Below are 18,282 nucleotides of genomic sequence, written 5' to 3'. Positions count from 1 at the left end.
CAAGACTGGCACTGTGAGGATTGTGTTTTCCACCTCATAACCTGCTTCCCTGGATCCATTAATGTGAAATGGTTTCGTTATGACCTACAGTCTGGAGATGTATTTCTCCTGTCTAGGTTCTCTCTGCATTAGGCAGGAGCACTTCATCCCTTTTGGAAAGCTCTGCTCAAGAGAGATACTGAACGTGCTGGCTGTGTTTGCCTGTTTTGTTGCTTCCGTCACCTGATCGTGCTCATTAGGGCTTTTGGCTAATGCAGAAGTGTTGTGCGTGGAAGTGGGTTGAGAAGGAGCCTTTGCCAGTTCTCAGACGTGTCTTTTAAATTACACAGACTGATTCCAAAGGTCAAGGGAAAGCGTCGACCAACTTGACACTTCGTGCTGCAGTGGGCAAGAGTTTGGATGCGCGCTCTGTTGGAGTGGAGCACGGCAAAGGTAATTTCAGAGGGACTAAATGGTTACCTTTGTGAACTTCTTTGGAGTGACATGGCTGGGGAGAAGCAGAGTGAAATAAGTACTCAGAGTAACAACACACTGTTTCCCTTTTTTCTAGGTATCGTGCCAGCAGCAGGAGCAGAGCAGAAGGAATATTTTGACCCTTCTTCTAAGAATAAGGTACTTAGCTCTGTTCCAGATGGATTGCATGGCCTTTGGCTGAAGTCAGATGTAGTGTGATGCTGCAGTCTTGGTGAGCATTCGTTTCTCCACTGTGTCTCTGTTTTCTTGCTTATTTAGGTTCCTACACTGGAGGCAGAAGATCTTCAGCTAAGATCTGATTCTTCAAGTCAAACAGATTCTCAGCTGGACAGACAGGTGACTCTAATAGAGGCAGAAGCAGATATCCCTAAATAGAGCCTGTCAGTGTAAGCAGAGGTGTTCTGACTTCGGAATTCATTTTGAAAAACTGCTGAGAGGAGGTGATTGAGTCTGGACCTGTGCTATACTTCGGACCTCATTTTGTTTGCATTCTGAAGCAGAAGGGCTGGAATAAGCCTTGCTCCAAGTCCCATCCAGCTTCACTTTGAACACTTCCACAACCGGGTCCAGTGTCCCACCACAGTCCTTGCAAACAATTTACCCCTTATGTCCCATCTAAGTCTACCCTCTTTTCATTTTAAATGATTGCCTCTTCTTCTGTCGCTACAGGCCTTGGTAAAAATATCTCTCCCTCTATTTACACTGAAAGACAGCAGTAAGTTCTGCCCAGAGCCTGCTTTTCTCAGGCTGAAAAATTCCAAGTCTCTCAGCCTTTTTCATGGGAGAGCTGTTCCAGCCCTCCAAACATCTTTGTGGCATTCCTCCGTTCATGTCTTGCTTGTGCTGGTGGCCGTGGAGCTGGATGCAGGACTCCAAGTGGAGTCTCATGAGATCAGAGTAGAAAGGGAGAATTGCCTCCCTTGACCTGCTGGCCAGCCTGATGACCAATCTAGTTATATAATCCCATCAGTAGAAGCATCTCTTGTGTTGTCATGTTCTTACCGATTTCTCCATGCTCATGGAACACTATGTCTTTAGCCATTGGTCAGGCAGCTGCTGGAGAAGCCTGATGAAGTTCTCAAAAAGAACTCCCTGGCAGAACCTTCACTTGGAGCTATGAAGACCCACAGCAAGGACCTGAAGGAAGAGAAACCGCTGATGCAGGAGAAACTGGAGAGGTCTGAAGCTAAGGTATGGGAAAGCCTGTCTCTTGGCAGGGCTCAAGGCCTTCTTTGTAGCGCACTAGAGCAGGGAAGTGATTCTTCCTTGAGAAGAACACAGGGTGGTTCAGTGTGCAGCTAGCTGTGATGGGAAGGAACAGCACTGCTGCCTTTGGTGTCTGCCTGTTGGCACGACTTGAAGTGACAGTGGAGGGCTGCACTAAGGTGGCGCAGGGACCAAAAAATTATATGCGGAAGATTTACTCGAGGAGGATAAAAGAATTTTTGCTCAGGGAAGTTTTGGCTGCTAGGAAAGGCCCAGCGTGGGGGGAGATTATTTCCCATGAAAAGCACTGTCTGTATTTCTCTGCCTGTCTGTTTAAGAAGCTAACTCCACTGTTGCAAGAAGAGGTAACACATTCTGACAGACATGTTGTGGGGCCCCTGCCAGGGGAGAGAAGAAGTCCATAGAAGGACAGGGAGAGAACACAGCCTTGAAGTTGTTGTCGTGGGGTAAAAAAGTGTTTTGCCCGGGAGTTAGAAAAGTGGTAACCCCCGAGGGGGTGGTGTTCTTGGTGTAGGGCCCAATCAGAAGCTACATTTTGCTCCTCTGAAATCAACATATTATAACAGACCGGAAAAGAAGGGAGATGATGTAGCTGGAAAAGAAGTAGCCATAATCTTTCCCTTTTGTGCCTCCGGTTCTCCATCCTGCCACAGGGGGGAGGGAGAATGGCGAGCCAGTGAGCAGCACTGTGGCTTGGAGAGTCTCAATGGGAGCACTAAACTGGGGAGTACCATTCCTAAACCACGACACCACCAACGCACTACAACTTGTGTTTGGAGTCCTTGAGAAAGGAGAGAAATGTTGTGGCAGCCCACAGGAAATGCTCTAAGAAATCAGTGTAGACATAGGAGAGGGCCCAGTATAAAAGAGGAAGAAGTAACACAGGTTTTGAGAGTTTTCATCAGTGTCAAAGCAGCCCACTTGTTTTGAACAAACGTAAGCCGTCTAGGCTTGAGGGCGTGAGGATTCTTGTTGGGGTTTGGCATCTGCAGGAACCTAAAGAGCATCATATCCAGAAGGAATGTTTTGCTGCGTCATTAAAGAGTGCCCCAAAGGAGAAGGAAATAACAACTTCCAGGAACCTGCAAGGCCTTCCTCCTTCATGCAACATGTCTTTACCTGCAGCTATCGGCCAGCTGCGAGAACGCATTCACTGGTAAGACAGTGGAGCAAAGCTTCACTTTTTGTGATTTTGTAAAAACAACGGGACTTGCTTGTATCCCAGCAAGATACTACTACATGATTTTCAAAGATGCTTTTATTTTAGATGAGGTTCTTTCACACTGTTCCTTTGGGATCTGTGCTCTTGTGGACTTCTGTCATAAGGCCTGTACTTCTTTTTCAGTCTTGAAGTTGAGTACGCCAGGCTGGAAGCCACAGTCCAGCAACAAGCCCAAACCATTGCAATAATTGAGAAGTTCAGGCAAGCCCAAAAGGTACTCGGGGCCTTCCCTTTCATGACCCACGGAGCCTAGTTCCATATTCAGGTGGGGAAATTTTACGATGAGCTTTCCCTAGAGAGAGTCTAGGAGAGATCAGTTCCTCTTTCTACTGACTGTAGACTGCCCTGAAAGTCCTGTCTGTTCCCCAGCTTCCTGGCATTTTGAGTTGTGCCGTGAGACTAAACCAAATCCTACTTATTGCTGTCTGTGTTAGGGGTTGACAGTAATGCACTTAAGTATTAGTGCATTACCAGGTTTCGGTGTTTTCTGCTTTAGACCAGTCAGGAGGTTGAGGCCTCAGACAGCAGTTCAGACAGTCCTACAGTAGAGGGATTTGGTACCTTTGCTTGTGGGCTTTCCATGGGCTCTGGTGATGCCGAGCACTTCTTCCTGGAGGAATGGCATGAAGCTGTGTCAGGGGAGGTTTACTTCAGATGTTAGGAAAAGGTTCTTCAGCCAGAGGGCAGTTGGACCTTTTCTCCATGCAGGAGACTTTCTTGGCACATAACTGCTCCAGCCACCCTCCACGTTTTACAGAACACAGGGGGCAGTTGCAAGGGAATATTTTCTATTCTTGCTATCCTGTCCACCCTCACAGCTGCTGCCAACTCTTTCTCTCCCACAGACATGCAAGTGTTCCATCATTGACAGAGGAGCAAGGCCCAAGCTGCCATAAGAAAGACAGCCATCTCTCTGTGGCAGTAACTGTGGTTTAAACATGCTTCAAAATGGCTTTTTGTAGTCTCTTTGCTGGCTCGTGCTTTCTTCTTCCCAAGACCCCCCACAACAAGTGTTATCCCATGCAGGAATGTCCTGAGAAGATATCCTGAGGTGTTCTCATTGGCCCCTTTTAACCCCTTCCTATTGGTTGTTAACCCCTTCCTGCGACCTATAATTGGTTACCCTGTGAATCTTCCTAACCCTATAAATGTAACATCCCCAACAATAACTCTCTCTTGCCTCCTCTCCACGCCAGTGTGCTGTCTCTATGCCTGCCATGGGACAGTGTGGGGAGGGGAGAGCACCTCTCCTCTCCAGGCTCAGGACCTGAAGAAACCCCTGGCGCTGGAGTCCCCCCCCCCCCCACATCCACATTAAACCGTCGGAAATGGTTCCTCAAATGGAAATGGAACTAGAACTGGTGCGCCCCTCCCCACAAGGGGGAAAGGGATCCAGATCTCTCCAGTGTAATTAACCCAGCAGTGCTTGGGCCATTTCAGCGAAGACTCCGAGGCAAACTACACGGAGAGGGGTGCTCTGGAGCTGAGAATCATGCCAAGGGAGCAAGACGAGCTCTCCTACCCATTAAGACCTGGATCCTAGGGCAGAGAGAGTCCCTTACTCTCAAGTGGGAAGCAGTGGAGCTGTGGCTCAGGGACAGCTCTGACTCAGCATGGATGGCACCAGCAGGGACTGAGTCCACCCTCACCCCTAGAACACTCCCACCCCTAGAACACCCCTACTCCTAGAACAGACTAATTTGTCTACAGTGTGAGGAAATGAAGTACCAAGTCACCACATTCCATATTGCCTAAATAGCAGCAAGAGGCAGTAAGAAATGCAAAAGAACTGCACATTTTGTGTAAAGCTTTGGAAGGCTGTAGAGACCTTTCACGCTCAGATAGCCCAAAGCAGAGCACAAAGGATCTGGCAGCAATCATTCTGGATGCACCACAGCTAAATGATAGGTCTGGCCTTGGCTGTTGCTGGTATAAGAGTGATGCGCTGAGCTGAAGGGTGATGCTGCTTGCATGCCTCTCATCTTTCATGGGTTAGCCCAGAAGGACCCACAACATGTATTATTGAGCAGTGATGATTCAGCATCTGTGGCGGAGGAAGAATCAGAGTGGGAGAAATACCAGGCGTGGAGAAAAATATATGAAAACTAAATGGACATTCTCATGCTGGACTGGACACTCACCAGATGGACAGTTTTTCTCCAGTTTCACCCCAGTTTATTGTTATATTGTTGTGAAGTTCTATGTACCCCAGTTTATTGTTGAAAATTTTATATCCTCCTTATTGTCCCCTTCTTCCCTCACATTTTCCCGCCTAAACTTGTTTACTCCCTTGTCCTTCCCTGCTTTCCTGCTCCTCTGCACCTGATTGGCCACAGTTTGCTGCAGTGCAGAGGGAGCTCCCATTGGCCCATTCCCTTAGTTACACAGGAGTTCCACCCACCTTTCCCCTATCTTCCAATCCCTGCCTTCCCTGAGCTGCCCATCTCATGCTCCTCCCCAGTTCTGGGTCCACCCCCTGAACCTACCCTATATAAGTCCCTGTTTCCTTTAATAAAGTGGCACTGCTGCACGAGACCTCAACTGTGTCAAGACCCTGATTGCAGGGTTGTGGCAAGCATCATCCTGTTGATGACAGGTTTTGAGATGGAGTATTGATGTCAGGTCATGACAAAACACTGGGAATTGCCAAGAGACTTCCATGGATGGCCCAGCAAAGACAATTGTCTTAAATCATATGAGGCTAAACCTTTACAGCAGAACTTAGATAAATAAACATTTAAAAAATATATGGCCAAATAGAAGTATTTAAATTATGTTTTTTACACATAATGTTTTAGCAACGTTTAAGCAGTTCCTGCACAGTCTTACAAAAATTCACAACTCTGATTTCTCTTAAATCCCCCAAACCAAAATGGATTTCATGATCCATATCTCCATAAGTATTTTGCAAGCATCAGTTTCAGTACTGCACAACAAATGATATAAATATTGGGTGGTTTAATGACTTTTTTAATCCTTGTTGAGGCTAAAGTAGAGCTATTATGAATAACAGGAGATATGCAGAATTCTGCATGCCTCTTTGGGTATAATTGTCTGTGGACTTCCTTCTTTCTCATTAAATTTAGCTTACATGCAGATAGTAATCTACAGCAGATATGCACAAAGTCCCAAAGTACCTGTTCCAAGTATTATTAAGTGGTGAGGCGGCACAAATTTATAGCAACACATAGTTAACTTTAGGATTTAATTTTAAATATGTAACCCCTATAAGGCATACGTCATGGTCTGTTTGGATCTCTCAAACTTACAGGACAATATATTCTGTACACTAAATTTTGTTTTATGAGCTCATTTGGAAATAAATACATCTAACAAGGGCTCAGTTCCCTTTGTACAGCCCAGTCTAATGTGAATTCACTAATTCATCACTTAATTTGTGAGGTTTCTAACTCACAAGATCTCTAATTCGTATTCAATGCAAACCTTAGCTCATATGCCGTGAGACACTGGATTATTATATTAGTTACTGGCTCAGACCAACTCAAATGTGTGTGTGTGTGTGTGGGGGGGGAACAGGTCAAATGTCGTGAAGGTGAAATAGAGCCCTGCTCCGTACCCCAGCCCCTTGGAGCCTCCTTGGGCAGCCCCGGAGCAGCTGTCAGTCACTGGCACACAGGGAGCCCTCCCCCACACCACACTCCCTGGAGCCCCCAACCCAGCCTCAGAATGGTTGGTGCACTGGAAGTCCCACCTAGGGGGGAGGGTGGCCAAAGCAGATCAAATCAACACGATGCAGCCATCGCATGGTCGCACCCTACCATCTGGACATGTAGAAGCTGGACTTGCATGCGACTTTGGGTGGTAGCTATAATTCTCTCTTTTTCTTTCTCTTTCTTTACTTCTCCTAATTTCCTTTCTTGATATCTGGGTAACTTAAAGCTGGATGGGTTGGATTATGCTAAATTGTAAGGGTTAGCATGCGCTAAGTCAATGCTTTGTGAAATGCTTTATTTTGGTTGAATGTTGCCCTTCAAACTTTTGCCAAGTTCCCTTATTTTCTGAAGTTTGCCAGTAAAAGTGTGTTATTTGACCTCCTGAGAAACGTGTGCAGCATCTTCTCTCGTGCACTCTCTCAAGGTATTAAAAGAACTCAAGGCCCCTTTAATAAACTTGGTGGGTGAATTTTTGGAGCCTCGTATATTTTTAAAGTAAAACCCCTTTGCTATGCTTGTAGCTCGAACCTGGGTTTTTACATACGGCTGTGAGTAAAATAGTTACTGGGCTGACAGCAAGAGTGCTCCTTCTTCCTCTCTATCATGGTGTGACTGTCCCTTGTATCACACTGGGAAGCAGGAATGCCTCAGCAGTCCAACTGCTGTTGAAAACTGTCTGCTTGAAAAGCTTTTTGGGTGAGCTCATGTCATTCTACCTTTCAGTTTGGAAGTTTGATCTATACTATTTCCATGAGTTGGTGGATTATGAAGAAACTGCCAAACATTAAATATGCAGGGATGATGGCTGCAGGATACTGTGAGCTGTAGGTGACAGTGGCTTCAAAATGACCTTTTGTCCCGGTCATCATGTCCTGCCTATGTGTTGCTCTCAGTTTGACCTAATGGTCCTAGCATACATCAGGCCTTAGCATGAGCAAAGTGCTAGCCAAAACCTGATCAGGAGGAGTGTGAGCGGCCACACACATCCTCGCAGGCTGCCTCATTCTGAACACCTTCCCTTTTGTTGAGTTAAATTTAATACTTACATCTTCAAGATAACATGTGGTTTTGGACAGGTATCCAGTTTAAGCAATACCTGTCCTTTAAGCTCTTCGGTTAAACCTACAACAGCTGGAACTGCCATGACTTCATTAAACACTGTATTGCTCAAAAAATTATGTGTTCTGTTGGCCTTTATTCATAGAGTCATTATCTCCAAAGTAACAAGCTCACACCTGTTCTTTTGTCACACTGCAGTTGGATTTAAGTGAGAGAGAAGAGGTTGAAGGAAGCCAGCCTTACATGTCCTCATTTGCATCCCACCTCACACGCTGAGGCTCCTGATCCATGAACATAGGCTGAGCCTTCACAGCTCATTGCATTCAAGATGCTCCAATTTGATAAGCAAAGCATAAAGGTCCAGTCCCAAGCAAATTGTACGGGCTGCACAAGAAGTCGGTAACAAAGGTAAGACTACAATTCAAAAGTCAACCTTGTCTGACAATATCACACTTAATCCTCTGGAAAATGCTGCTGAGTTACAGCAGTATGATGGGTACCACAGTCAAAGGGATTTAATGGGTTTTGGGTGAGGGAATTGCAGAGGAAAGGAGAAGAAGGACTTAGGCTTATGATGAGTTCAGATAAATCTGCGTGTAAGGGTGCAGTCTTTGGGATGAATAACCCACAGTCTGTAGGAGTTTTCGGTTGGAGTAGCTAAATGTTGAAATTCATGCTTCTGTATGTTTTCATGGACATTTATTGTAGGAATTCAAACATCTTTTATGTATATACCTCTAGTTCAAGATGAAATACAGGATAGGGAAAAGCCTAGAAGTATTTCATGTTTAATAACTCAGCAGCTGTAATGCCCTGGCCCGCTTGGCAGGTTTAGGGGAAGGTAGTTTGATTTTCTCTGGGCAGTATATGGGAGAATTAACAATATTCTCAGGAGGTTCAATAACAAACAACTTTTTACCTGCAAATTTTAGGACATCCAGATAGAATACGGCACTTGGCAAAATTTCACTTAGCCAACTTTAAAACATACAGACAGAACAAGATACTCAGCAAGACATTGACTGGATTTTTTGGCCCGGCTTACAATATATTTTGAGAAGACGAAGGTAGGAGAAGAAAGAGAAAGAAAAAGGAGGGAGAGAGATAGATAGTCACCATTGTAGGATCCAGTATGGTCTCAGCAGCTTTTAAATCCAGTGTAACAGAGTGCTCCACGCAGCACACACACGTTTCTGTCCTTTTATTGGTTCTGGTCGCCCAAGGCCCTCCCCAGGCAAGGCCATGTTAATTCCAGCACCAAAATTACACTCCTGTGCTTTACACAGAGCCAGAATGTTCCTGGAACCATTCTGGACCTTGCAGCAGCCCCAGGTGATCAACTGGCCCATCACCACGGACCTCGGGCCGACTTTTTAAATGTACGTGCACTACGCAGCACAGTGCAGGAAGGCTCAAGGGGTGGGGGGAGCAGTGCACTGCCCCACCTACGTAGAGCTCACCCTGTTCCCCCACCACTTTCCCACCTGGTTGTTTTGAGCCAGTCAACTGTTCCTCTGGCCTCCTACAGCAGCTCAGTGCTGCCAGTTTTACCTAAATAACTTTGTATCCTAACTTTACTTGAGTGTTTTCTTTAGGGGGGTTTAGAAAAAGACAAAGGGTTGTCTATAGGCAGATAGGACCCCAATTAGAAGTGTCTTGTGGGGATGACACTTCCTCTCCAAAATGATTTTTTTCTTGTGCAAGGGAAACACTATGAGACTGTGACCTGACCCTGAGGAGGTCTGTAACCTCCCTCTCTACAAACCTCTGCGAGCTTTTCTTCTTTGGACTGTTTCTGGCTGAAAGGCAATAGCAGTATTTATCCCACCAACAACATTAGTGATCGAAGTTCCCTTGCAGATAGAAGTTGTTGGAAGAGACAAGATGTAGCTAGCAGCTAAGGAGTTGCATGAAGGAATATGCAACAGGCAATGTCCTGAGAGCAAGCATCTCCCAATCCTTGTGCGTCCCAGGGAGGCCCAGAATGGAGCAACCCCAGCCTGCACAGTTTTTATTGTCAGATAATTCAAAAGCATGGGACAGAACATGAATAAAGAAGGCAGATAAAATCACTCAAGGACTAAGACACAAGAACAGATACTCGAGTGGTATGCAAGTTATGAAAGAAACTAAGCAGTCAGCTTTTTTTTTTCTACAGTAAAGAAAAATATCAGGGCTGACTGTGCTGCCCTTACTAGCTTAGTACTCTGTTGATGATCCCAGTAGAACTGTAAGGGTTTAGTGCAAATTTCAGAAGGAAACATACTTCTGGAATGAGGTGAAGAAGGATTATAAGGGATAAAAGGGCAAAAATTCATAGGATTGGTTACTTCTGATGCTCTGAGAATAATGAATAAATTCTCAGATTAAAAGTATCGAGTAATTCCAGATAATTTGTTCAACAAGCAGGATAAAATCTAACGATAATCAATAGAAGACTCAGGTGACAACTGGGAGTTCCCCTCATAGAAAATCCTCCTGTTTTCTTCGAGCTACACCAGTGAACACTGGCAAACACTGGTGATGGGATGAACAGTTAGAATCAGGGAACATTATATATAGTATATATTATATATAGTGTGAGCAGATTTTTTTTTGCCACATGCTAAATATAAAAGCTCAGATGTTCTTACACAATAACCACTGACTATGCTGGGGTTTTGATAGCAATATCTTGTTGCTTGCATATCTAAATGCTTTTAAGTCATGGTAATGAACAGTGTGCTAACAATCAAGTGGAATGCCTTGTGCCGTTTCAGGTGTCAATCTCCCTGCAACCAGCCAATTAATTGCAGTAGGGAAGCACAATATGACCCACAGAAATCATCAGGAGGCATTAAGAGTAATTGGGTTTTTCACCTGTTATTACAACTAGCATGCTTAATTCTGAATGCTGGCTGGATGACCTGCTGGGATAGCATTGAACACAGCATTTGCAGAGATGTGCTTTAGACTAGGCTGTGTGAACGAAATGCTAGATTGAATGGAATTGCCTACAATCTGGATAATTATAGTAGCACTGATTAGGGTGTTCAGTGAAACATGACTATATTTGGGTGACACCAGCTCAGGCAGGGTGTCTCTGAGGGACACAGAAGTGCAATAGGGTGTGTTTCTCCATTCTGCTTGCTGATACAATCCCTACAAGTGGTTCTTTCACATCAACTAGAACAACTTCCTTCCACTGGTATAACTGGTGAAGGATTAATCCATAGAAGGAAAAGACACTATGGTTTTGTCTCTTTTACAAGCTTTTTGGAAGCCGGCATCCAAAGCCCATGCCTTCCTTTGAGGCACAAAAGAATACTTCCCAGTTTTAGCAGGCTCTGACTTTTATTTAGGTAGTAAAAAATTGGCTCCCTATTATTTGTGAACGTTAATTGTTCCTTGATGGTGAGTTATCAGGGAATTATTTCATAAAAAATATGTGGCCTGACTCATCCACCTCTCTCAGTGGGGATCCTTGCATGTGATGGACTTTTACCATATCATTTGAAAATCAAGCATGGAAAGGGTTAGCAGTGTAAATTTAAAAAAAAGCAAACTAATGGGATTTAGCACTTAGGTATTAAACTAATCAAGACACTAAATCTTTAATTTATATTATTACGGTCTACACAACAGCCTTTTATGTGAAAAAAAAAAAAATCAATGCACATGTTACGTATTGGCATTTCCCTGAAGAGTTATTTTCTTTCCTTGCAGTTTTCTTCCACCTGCCTTCCACCTTTTTTCCTATATAAATAGAAGGAGGAAATGCAAAATCATTCCTTAAAAGGGGCTTTGTTTTCAGGAAATTGTTTGTTTCCTCTTTGGCTATGCATATGTGCCCTCTTGCTTGTGGTAGATGACTCAGAATTTGCGCCTCTGAAGTAAGCGCTCAGCAGGTATTTTAGTGTCAAGAAAGGAGGCAGATTTTCAGAAAGGCTGGGAATTTGGGGTGCTGAATTCCCTTGAAAATCTGTTTAGTGTTTCTACAAAAGCATTTATAGCCTCAACTGAAGCTGAGCTTATTTTTTGAGCTGTTGCCAATTGCTTGAATGGAACCACTGAAAACTCATTTTCTAAATTACTCCTTTTAAAGACTGCCCAAACCAATAGGAATTTTATCTCCCATATTGATGTATTTAAAAGGAACTTAAAGAGTCTAACTCTGGTGTTCAAAGGTAGTCACTAAACATAAAATAAGCAGTGGATTGAAGAGGTTAGAAATACAGTTAATTACTAATGATTGCTGGGATTAGGATATGGTAAACCATGGGAGACTTCCAGCCTGCCTCCTATTCAAAGCCTGCCCTTGCCTTAGAGGAAACAGGAACAGATTATCTCCAAAACACTGTCCATACGAGGGTAAAACACAGTCTCCTGGGAAACAGCTGTACATTAGTTATGTTATTTATTTTTTTCATCTGGGCGAACATTCTTGATTATTGTAGCATGTACTTCAGACTTTCTCAAAAAGACGAAATTTCAAGATGACTCATATGTTGTGATTTTGATACTACAGGCTCTTCCCCTGCTCCAGTGTGGGGTTCCTCCCACGGGAGACAGTCCTCCACGAACTCCAGTCCTCCAACCTGAGTCCCTCCCACGGGCCACAGCTCCAGTCTGGGTCCCTACCGGGGCCACAATTCCTGCTAGCAAATCTGCTCCAGGCTCCTGCTGGGAGCCTACTGCAGCACGAGCCTCCCACGAGGTCACAGTCTCCTTTCAGGCATCCATCTGCTCCAGCGTGGGGTCCTCCATGGGCTGCAGGTGGAGCTCTCCTGTACCATGAGCTTCCCTGGGCTGCAGGGGCACAGCTGTCCCACCATGATCTGCACCACGGGCTGCAGGGGAATCTCTGCTCCGTTGCCTGAGCAACTCCTTCCCCTCCTTCTTCACTGACCTTGGGGTCTTCAGGGCTGTTTCTGTCACATATTCTCACTTCTCTCTCCGTCTGCAGTTGCTGTTGTGCGCTGTTCCCCCCCCCCCCCTTCCTATGTTATCCCAGCTACACCCTCCCCAATGGACTCGGCCCTGCTCAGCGGCGGGTCGGTAGTATAACATCCAGCTGAGGAAGAGGCTTTGGGGGCCAGGGGCCAGTTAATCTCCCTGGTCCTTGAAATGGAGAGGGGGTCTATCAGATGAGACAGTAGCCAGCAGGGGTGAGTTACTCCACAGATAGAATAGGCACCTGTAGCATGAGCATGCCTGTAGTGAGGATTTAGTCTCCACTACTCTAGGACTGCAGTATGTTTTGTGTGTGTGTGACTCTTTAGCAGCTGTCTATGAATACGGTTAGAATGGCACATGCATGGCTGTTGCTCTTCCCGTGGAAAGTGCAGGAAAGTCTGGGGGCATTTTTACCTATTGCATTTCCTCCCTTTCTATCTTTAGTATTGCTAATGAAGGAGAGGAATATGAATGCTCTGAAAGGAAGGGACAATGTTCTGCCAGAGGCACAGAAGAAATTAACAGCTCTTGCTCTGGGACAACTGCTGACATTCTCTCAAATACACCTGCATTGCCAGAATCATGTAAGACTCTTCGCTATCAAGGAGGTAAGAAGGAAAAATCAATGTGGCCTGTAGGAGAATGATAACCCACCAGTGTGATGCATGTCTTGAGGGAGGTGCCAAAGCAGAGGAAAATCAGCACTCCAAGGAGTGATGCGACTCTTCTCATATTTGTTAGGTGTCTTGCCAGGAGTGAGAGAAGAGCAGAAGAAAGACAAAGACTCCTCCTGGGATTCTGAGGTACCTTCTCTAGAGGAGGCAGTGGGGTCCCTCTGAATCACTGGCTTCTGGGATCATTACTGTCTGCAGCTGCTTTTGCCAAATGCTTGTAAGTCAGACCTTGACATGCCAGTGCTGCAGACAAACTGTTCCGTTAGGACTGGGACAAAGTGAGGTTCAGCTGGTTCTCCTTGCAGCTGACCTCCAAGCTGGATTTCTAAAAAAGGACAAAGCAGTAAAGTTTCTGTTAGAAGACTGGCTTGGTGAAGATTGTTGATTTTCTATCATACCGCAAACATCTTCCACTCCAGTCACTGTCAATTGGTTCCCATATGACTCACAGTCTAGAGACTTCTTTCTTCTGCCTGCATTCTCTATGGATTGGGCAGGAGTACTTCATCCCCTTTGGAAAGCCCTGCTCAAGAGAGATGCCGAACATGCTGGCTGTGTTTGCCTGTTTTGTTGCTTCCATCACCTGATCCCGCTTGTTAGGTCTTTTGGCTAAAGCAGAAGTGTTGTGCGTGGAAGTGGGTTGAGAAGGAGCCTTTGCCAGTTCTCAGACGTGTCTTTTAAATTACACAGACTGATTCTGAAGGTCCCTGGGAAAGTGTCGAAAAATGTGCTTCCTGCTGCAGTGGGCAAGAGTTTGGATACGCGCTCTGTTGCAGTGGAGCATGGCAAAGGTAATTTCAGAGGGACTAAATGGCTACCTTTGTAAACTTCTCTGGGGTGACATGGCTGGGGAGAAAGCAGAGTGAAATAAGCCCTCAAAGACATGCCTGTTACCTTTTGTATAGGGGCCTTGCCAGCAGCAGGAGAAGAGCAGAAGGAAACAATGACTCCCCCTGGGAGGATACTTTTTCTGGAGGAGGTAGCTGTCTCTGGAGGGGGCATTGATCTGGATCCATGGCGTCTGAGCTCCTTTCCCTTTGCTGCTGTTTTTGCCACACGCTTGCACCTTGGACCTGGACATGCCAGTGCTGCAGACAAAGTGTTCAGTTAGTGCTGGGACAAAGTGAGGTCAAGCTAATGTCCTCTGCAGCTGACCTCCCAACTGGATTTCTAGAACAATGCAGTAAAGCTTCTTGCTGCTTGCAGTCCTCTGAAATCCTCCAAGACTGGCACTGTGAGGATTGTGTTTTCCACCTCCTAGCCTGCTTCCCTGGATCCATTCATGTCAAATAACCTCCAGTCTGGAGATGTATTTCTCCTGCCTCAATTCTCTCTGCATTGGGCAGGAGTACTTCATCCCCTTTGGAAAGCCCTGCTCAAGAGAGATGCCGAATGTGCTGGCTGTGTTTCCCGTTTTGTGGCTTCCTCCACCTGATCCCGCTCGTTAGGCCTGTTGACTGAAGCTGAAGTGCTGTGCGTGGAAGTGGGTTGAGAAGGAGCCTTTGCCAGTTCTCAGACGTGTCTTTTAAATTACGCAGACTGATTCCAAAGGTCAAGGGAAAGTGTTGCCCAACTTGACACTTCGTGCTGCAGTGGGCAAGAGTTTGGATGCGCGCTCTGTTGCAGTGGAGCACGGCAAAGGTAATTTCAGAGGGACTAAATGGTTACCTTTGTAAAGTTCTCTGGGGTGACATGGCTGGGGAGAAAGCAGAGTGAAATAAGCCCTCAGAGTAATGACATGCCTCTTACGTCTTTTGTTAGGGGTCTTGCCAGCAGCAGAAGAAGAGCAGAAGGATAACAAAGACTTTTCCTGGGGAGATGATGACATTTCCTGGCTTTTGGAGGTAGCTGTTCTGGAGGGGCAATGAGTTTCTTCTGGATCAATGATGTCTGGGCTCCTTTCCCTTTGCTGCTGCTTTTGCCACATGCTTGCACCTTGGACCTGGACATGCCAGTGCTGCAGACAAACGGTTCAGTTAGTGCTGGGACAAAGTGAGGTCAGCTAATGTCCTGGGTCTCCTTGCAGCTGACCTCCCAGCTGGATTAATAGAACAAAGCAGTAAAGCTTCCCGCTGCTTGCAGTCCTCTGAAATCCTACAAGACTGGCACTGTGAGGATTGTGTTTTCCACCTCCTAGCCTGCTTCCCTGGATCCATTCATGTCAAATGGTTCCCTTATGACCTACAGTCTGGAGATGTATTTCTCCTGCCTCGGTTCCCTCTGCATTGGGGAGGAGTACTTCATCCCCTTTGGAAAGCCCTGCTCAAGAGAGATGCCGAACGTGCTGGCTGTGTTTGCCTCTTTTGTTCCTTCCATCACCTGATCGTGCTCATTAGGGCTTTTGGCTAAAGCAGAAGTGTTGTGCGTGGAAGTGGGTTGAGAAGGCGCCTTTGCCAGTTCTCAGACGTGTCCTTTAAATTACACAGACTGATTCCAAAGGTCAAGGGAAAGTGTTGCCCAATTTGACACTTTGTGCTGCAGTGGGCAAGAGTTTGGATGCGCGCTCTGTTGCAGTGGAGCACGGCAAAGGTAATTTCAGAGGGACTAAATGGTTACCTTTGTAAAGTTCTCTGGGGTGACATGGCTGGGGAGAAAGCAGAGTGAAATAAGCCCTCAGAGTAATGACCAACCTGTTATCTTTTGTTAGGGGTCTTGCCAGCAGCAGGAGAAGAGCAGAAGGAAGACAATGACTCCCCCTGGGATTCTGAGGTACCTGCTCTGGAGGTGGCAGTGAGGTCCCGCTGGATCAATGGCTTCTGGGCTCCTTTCCCTTTGCTGCTGCTTTTGCCCCACGCTTGCACCTTGGACCTGGACATGCCAGTGCTGCAGACAAAGTGTTCAGTTAGTGCTGGGACAAAGTGAGGTCAAGCTAATGTCCTGGGTCTCCTTGCAGCTGACCTCCCAGCTGGATTTGTAGAACAAAGCAGTAAAGCTTCTTGCTGCTTGCAGTCCTCTGAAATCCTACAAGACTGGCACTGTGAGGATTGTGTTTTCCACCTCCTAGCCTGCTTCCCTGGATCCATTCATGTCAAATAACCTCCAGTCTGGAGATGTATTTCTCCTGCCTCAGTTCTCTCTGCATTGGGCAGGAGTACTTCATCCCCTTTGGAAAGCCCTGCTCAAGAGAGATGCCGAATGTGCTGGCTGTGTTTCCCGTTTTGTGGCTTCCTCCACCTGATCCCGCTCGTTAGGCCTGTTGACTGAAGCTGAAGTGCTGTGCGTGGAAGTGGGTTGAGAAGGAGCCTTTGCCAGTTCTCCGACGTGTCTTTTAAATTACACAGACTGATTCTGACGGTCCCTGGGATGTGTCGAAAAATGTGCTGCTTCCTGCTGCATTCGGCAATAGATTGGACGCGCGTGCTGTGTTAGTACGGAGCGGCAAAGGTAATTTCAGAGGGACTAAATGGCTACCTTTGAGAACTTCTCTGGGGTGACATGGCTGGGGAGAAAGCAGAGTGAAATAAGCACTCAAAGACATGCCTGTTACCTTTTGTATAGGGGCCTTGCCAGCAGCAGAAGAGCAGAAGGAAGACAATGACTCCCCCTGGGATACTAAGGTACCTTCTCTGGAGGAGGCAGTGAGGTCCCGCTGAATCAATGGCGTCTGAGCTCCTTTCCCTTTGCTGCTGTTTTTGCCACACGCTTGCACCTTGGACCTGGACATGCCAGTGCTGCAGACAAAGTGTTCAGTTAATGCTGGGACAAAGTGAGGTCAAGCTAATGACCTGGGTCTCCTGGCAGCTGACCTCCCAACTGGATTTCTAGAACAATGCAGTAAAGCTTCTTGCTGCTTGCAGTCCTCTGAAATCCTCCAAGACTGGCACTGTGAGGATTGTGTTTTCCACCTCCTAGCCTGCTTCCCTGGATCCATTCATTTCAAATGGTTCCCTTACGACCTACAGTCTGGAGATGTATTTCTCCTGCCTAGGTTCTCTCTGCATTGGGCAGGAGTACTTCATCCCCTTTGGAAAGCCCTGCTCAAGAGAGATGCCGAATGTGCTGGCTGTGTTTCCCGTTTTGTGGCTTCCTCCACCTGATCCCGCTCGTTAGGCCTGTTGGCTGAAGCTGAAGTGCTGTGCGTGGAAGTGGGTTGAGAAGGAGCCTTTGCCAGTTCTCCGACGTGTCTTTTAAATTACGCAGACTGATTCCAAAGGTCAAGGGAAAGTGTCGACCAACTTGACACTTCGTGCTGCAGTGGGCAAGAGTTTGGATGCGCACTCTGTTGCAGTGGAGCATGGCAAAGGTAATTTCAGAGGGACTAAATGGTTACCTTTGTAAAGTTCTCTGGGGTGACATGGCTGGGGAGAAAGCAGAGTGAAATAAGCCCTCAGAGTAATGACATGCCTCTTACGTCTTTTGTTAGGGGTCTTGCCAGCAGCAGCAGAAGAGCACAAGGATAACAAAGACTTTTCCTGGGGAGATGATGACATTTCCTGGTTTTTGGAGGTAGCTGTTCTGGATGGGGCAATGAGTTTCTTCTGGATCAATGATGTCTGGTCTCCTTTCCCTTTGCTGCTGCTTTTGCCACATGCTTGCACCTTGGGCCTGGACATGCCAGTGCTGCAGACAAATGGTTCAGTTAGTGCTGGGACAAAGTGAGGTCAGCTAATGTCCTGGGTCTCCTTGCAGCTGACCTCCCAGCTGGATTAATAGAACAAAGCAGTAAAGCTTCCCGCTGCTTGCAGTCCTCTGAAATCCTACAAGACTGGCACTGTGAGGATTGTGTTTTCCACCTCCTAGCCTGCTTCCCTGGATCCATTCATGTCAAATGGTTCCCTTATGACCTACAGTCTGGAGATGTATTTCTCCTGCCTCGGTTCCCTCTGCATTGGGGAGGAGTACTTCATCCCCTTTGGAAAGCCCTGCTCAAGAGAGATGCCGAACGTGCTGGCTGTGTTTGCCTCTTTTGTTCCTTCCATCACCTGATCGTGCTCATTAGGGCTTTTGGCTAAAGCAGAAGTGTTGTGCGTGGAAGTGGGTTGAGAAGGAGCCTTTGCCAGTTCTCAGACGTGTCCTT

The 18,282-nt window shown here is 46.3% G+C and overlaps 2 protein-coding genes across 2 annotated transcripts in view; both read left to right on the top strand.

Annotated features, from left to right (window-relative positions):
* The window catches only part of LOC114002941, a 47,340-nt gene extending 41,882 nt beyond the window's left edge, over nt 1-5,458 (top strand). Inside the window, exons 46-53 of the mRNA XM_039390709.1 lie at nt 330-432; nt 551-612; nt 733-810; nt 1,513-1,665; nt 2,694-2,857; nt 3,047-3,137; nt 3,769-3,830; nt 4,320-5,458. Coding sequence (XP_039246643.1) covers nt 330-432; nt 551-612; nt 733-810; nt 1,513-1,665; nt 2,694-2,857; nt 3,047-3,137; nt 3,769-3,819 — 702 coding nt within the window. The 3' untranslated portion in view covers nt 3,820-3,830; nt 4,320-5,458. The remainder of the gene's footprint in view (nt 1-329; nt 433-550; nt 613-732; nt 811-1,512; nt 1,666-2,693; nt 2,858-3,046; nt 3,138-3,768; nt 3,831-4,319) is intronic.
* Nucleotides 5,459-12,663: 7,205 nt separating this feature from the next.
* On the top strand, nt 12,664-17,622 carry LOC113998039. Its single transcript, XM_039390708.1, has 8 exons — nt 12,664-12,689; nt 13,036-13,199; nt 13,333-13,394; nt 14,804-14,906; nt 15,913-15,974; nt 16,547-16,649; nt 16,764-16,822; nt 17,406-17,622. Exons 1-8 carry the CDS (start codon nt 12,664-12,666, stop codon nt 17,541-17,543), a joined length of 717 nt encoding a protein of 238 aa, XP_039246642.1. The 3' UTR covers nt 17,544-17,622.
* The last annotated feature ends 660 nt before the right edge of the window (nt 17,623-18,282 follow it).

The sequence above is a fragment of the Pipra filicauda genome, unplaced genomic scaffold (assembly GCF_003945595.2).
Source record: "Pipra filicauda isolate LSUMZ 115617 unplaced genomic scaffold, ASM394559v2 scaffold862_size64592_pilon, whole genome shotgun sequence".
NCBI lineage: Eukaryota > Metazoa > Chordata > Aves > Passeriformes > Pipridae > Pipra > Pipra filicauda.
The sequence above is the reverse complement of the archived record's forward strand: the minus strand, read 5'-3'. Positions and strand labels throughout refer to the sequence as shown.